The sequence below is a fragment of the Mirounga leonina genome, unplaced genomic scaffold (assembly GCF_011800145.1).
Source record: "Mirounga leonina isolate KUSES-001 unplaced genomic scaffold, KU_Mleo_1.0 Mir_177, whole genome shotgun sequence".
Classification (NCBI taxonomy): domain Eukaryota; kingdom Metazoa; phylum Chordata; class Mammalia; order Carnivora; family Phocidae; genus Mirounga; species Mirounga leonina.
This window is the reverse complement of record NW_023270459.1, coordinates 1,600,585-1,604,556: the sequence shown is the minus strand read 5'-3', so window position 1 is coordinate 1,604,556 and position 3,972 is coordinate 1,600,585. Positions and strand designations below refer to the sequence as shown.

At 55.1% G+C, this 3,972-nt stretch overlaps 1 protein-coding gene across 1 annotated transcript; it reads right to left on the bottom strand.

Annotated features, from left to right (window-relative positions):
* Positions 1-457: 457 nt before the first annotated feature.
* Positions 458-3,769, bottom strand: LGALS4 (galectin 4). The gene is made up of 8 exons (XM_035023431.1): positions 3,707-3,769; positions 3,386-3,520; positions 1,832-1,858; positions 1,668-1,682; positions 1,455-1,484; positions 1,076-1,164; positions 768-933; positions 458-683 (listed from the first exon to the last, which is right to left on the bottom strand). Exons 1-8 carry the CDS (start codon positions 3,746-3,748, stop codon positions 537-539), a joined length of 651 nt encoding a protein of 216 aa, XP_034879322.1. The 5' UTR covers positions 3,749-3,769; the 3' UTR covers positions 458-536.
* Between the last annotated feature and the right edge of the window lie 203 nt (positions 3,770-3,972).

Here is a 3,972-nt window from a genome sequence, read left to right as displayed (position 1 = left end):
AGATGGATGGATGAACATATACTTGGATGGATATTTAGAGAGATTGATGGGTGTTGAGATGGATGAATGGAGAGGCGGATGCATGGATGGATGGAAAAACGGACTGTATAGCGATTAAGTATGTAGCCAGACCACCTTGATTTGAATCCTCGTTCTGCCATTGATGGGCTGTGTGACCTTGGGCAATTTGCTTTATTTTAATTTGCCTGTTTCCTCATCTTTTCCAGAGGGACAATAATAATAGTTCCCACCTCCTGGTGTTTTTGTGAGGACTGAACAAGCTGATACACATAAATCCCAAGATCTGTGTCTGGGATATTCATAGATTTATTGTGATGGGAGGATGGATGGACAGTTGACTGTATGGCTGAATGGACAGTGTATGATTGAATCAAGGAAGGAAGGAACCAGTGAGGGAGGTGAATGGAGTCACAGACACTCATGAGACATGCACAGGCATTTTATTAGGGGCTTAGAAGGGAGTCCTGTGGGATCTTTCACTCTGTGTTCCCAAGAGTTATGGCCCAGGGAACAGATCAGACTTGGACATAGGACAAGGTGATATCACCCTGGATCTCCAGCACGTCCACATTCTGGAAGGCCGAAAGGCGATGGGAAAAGTCGAAGAGGTGCTGGCCATTGGCGTAAACCTTGAAACGATCTATGCCACAGCGAATGGACAGCTGCAGGGAGAGGGCAGGCTTGAGGCCAGGGCCAGGACAGAGGCTTTGGAGGGAAGGGGGGTGGGAAGGGGACCCCAGACTCACATCAAAGAATTGCCCAGGACCAAATGGGTTGTAGGAGATCTTCCTGTCCTCGGATCCCCATGAACCATTCAGATAGCTGTTCCGAATTACGAGACCCTCAGTCAGACGAGGGTTAATGTGCAGAGCCAGGTCCCCTGAGGATCCCACCATGAAGTTGATGACAAAGCTGAAGGCAGAGAGGGCCGGAGGTGGGAGTCAGATGGGGGTCAGTGCCTGGTTCTCCAAGGGAGAAGGGGATTGGGGCCCAGACTCCCGGGTCTGAGGGAGGAAGGGTGCTGAGGATTCCCACCTCAGTCTAGATTGTGTACCTCTTGCCCATGGGGGGTATGGAGCCCTTGATTATGACGGTTCTTCGCGCTGTAAGACCTCCTTGCAATCTCTTCCTAAATGGCACAGGCTGTAGGAAGAGAACATGAGGTCCTATTATCTCTCAGGTCACCAGAGGCCAGGCAGGGACAAATTTTCAGAGAGGGGTGCCCACTCCTAGGAAATGTCCCCAACCCCCATCCACTCCCCACTCCGGCCACCAACTCCATCCTCTCCCTACCTCCCAACCCAACAACCTCTGCCCACTCTATTTCCCACCCTCTCAGGGCCCCAGTGGTCAGGGCCCCCTACCCACCATCAGTTCCTGCTTCCCCACAAACTGCCTGCCACAGAGCCCTAAACTCCCACAGGACACTTTACCGGGTTGAAGACTGGGGGTCCCTCCATGGTCTGCAAAGTGAGGAAGGAGAGATATTCGTCTATAACATTCCACAAATATTTACGGCACACTGACTACATGTAGGCATATCTCTGGGTGCTGGATGGGTATGACTGGGGGCCCAACCTCCTTGGCCCCCGCACTTCTCTCCCCCCCTCCCCCCCACCAAATGGCCCCACAACCCTCCCACTTACAGGCAGCTGACTTGGCTGTTGGTGGGTGTGTCCGGGACCCAACAGATGGATAGAAGGCAGAAATGGTGAGGGGGGCTGGGGGTCTTTGGGCTGCCCCAAGACCTCCTCATGCCACCAAACCCCCACCATAAGGAGAAACCCACCGCCCATCAGCAGGTACTTACTGGGTATGCTGGAGTTCCCATGGGTATCTGTGGACAAAAAGGCAATGTGTGAAGGCAGGCAGGCAATGAGGGAGACCCCAAATTAGGGCCTGGAGGGTGTCAAGGATGCGTGCCCAGGGCAGCCCCACCACCCCCGTCCGAGGGAACTCTGGGGTCAAAGAGTGGCACCTGGTGGCTTATGAGTGGAGAAGAACTTGCCATGTTTAGGAACTTGCCATGAACTCCAGTGAGCAGTGACACTCCACCCCTTTAGGGCAGGCCTGGTAAATTCTATTTACCTCCCTTATCCTGCTTCCTCCTGTCCGGGAGTCCTCATCCGCCCCCTTGTCCCCCTCAACCTGGAAGCTTCCATAAAGTCGACGCTCTTCAGAATATCCTCCCAGCCCACACCACAGATACCCCTGCTCACCTCACCCCCAGTCAGGATTTGGCCCTCACTCTTGGTGCCCAGCGCTGGGGCACCGAGCAGTCGTGCCTCTCCCCTGCCGGCCTCGGGTTCTCTCAAGTCTGCATGTGTCTCTGTTCCTGTTTCTCAGTCTCTGTCTCTCCCTGTCTTTGTCTCTGTGTCTCTCTTGTCTGCACTTTCTCACAGGTGCGGGCTGGAAGGCTTCCCCCGCCCCCGTAAGTTATATCCACTCCTTCTCTTGGTTCCCTCCTCTTCCCAGTGATCGCCTTTCTGCCTTGACTTCCATTTTAAGCCAGCGATTCTGAAGGCCCTTCCAAAATAGCCTTATTGTCGCTTTTCTTGTTCAAATGCATGGATGAAGTACCATGGTAAAATGAACACCCGCAGGACCGTGGCCCCTCGCAGATGAAGACATTCCACTCCTGCCGGTCCCTCATCTGGGCACAGACCCCCGCCGGCCACTCACCAGCTCCGTGACCTCGGGCAAGTTACTTAAGCTCTCTGTGCCTCAGTTCCCACATCTGTCCAATGGGCCCGAGGATCATCAAGCGTGGAGGTGAGGGGCCTGACGGGTTGGGAAGTGTAGCGCCCGGCGGGAGTCTAGGGCTGCAGTGGCTGTTTTGGTGGCTGTTTGTTCACCGTGGCCCTGGGGGTGGGGCTTCTAGGTCGCCGGGGGCGTGTCTGCTCCTGGCCATTTCCAGGGGAGTGTGGGCCGGTCCCCAGGCTCGCCCACAATTGTTGTTGTGCGCTTTTCTCCGCACAGCGCTTCCCGCGGGTGTGGACGGCAGCTCCTTGTGATTCGAAGTGACTTTCTTGGTGACTAGCCGTGTTAGGCAGTTGCTTGTGAACTTGCCTGTGGTTCCTGTGGCTTTTGTCCCTTCTTATCTTGACTTCCTGACTCAGCTTACGCCTTTCCTCCTCCTCCAGGAAGCCCTTCCCTTGGCCCCCCCACACCTCGGGTCTGTCTCCCATCCCTGCCCTGACCGCTTGCAGCCAACGCCATCTGGTGAAACGTCTTCCCAGTGGCCGGGGTCGGTTGCCTCTGGGTCTGCAGCCCCTGGCACAGAGCACGTGCTCGGGACGCAGATGAATGTGGGCCTGGACTAAGGAAGGAAGCGGGGCATACAAGAGAGGGAGATGCCACGCACCTGGCCTGGGGGCGGGTTGCCACCAATGAAGTTGATTGATTGAAGCTCCAGGTCCCCATCCACTTGCAGGTGAGTGACCATCTGTAGGGGCAGCCGATGCCCGAACTCGTAGAAGGGATTTCCATTTACCACCACCTGGGGGGCAGGGGTAAGGTCAGAGTCAGCACCCAGGACCTTGGGAAGGCAGACATAGAAAGTAGGGAGCAACGATCATTTTAACTTGGACTCCAGTCTTGGAGGGGAGCTAGATAGCCACAGAATGGGGAATCTTGGAGTCCACAGGTCAGAGGTCAAGCCAGGGTCAAAAGTCAGCTCACAGACCGGCGGATGGAAGAGAACAGAGAATTTAGTCAGGATAGCCATCCGGAGAGGATCTGGTCTGAGTCCTGGTTTTGGCACCAAATGAATTGGGCCTGAGTCTAGCTCTGACGTGTGGGCTGTCTGACCTCAGGGATGACGTGTGGGCTGTCTGACTTCAGGGAAGTCACTTCCCCTCCCTGAGCCTCTGTTTCCTCATCTGTAAAATGGAGGCTGGCTCTGGGATTGTTGGGAACATTAAAACCCAGCCAGGCATGTCAAAGGCTTTC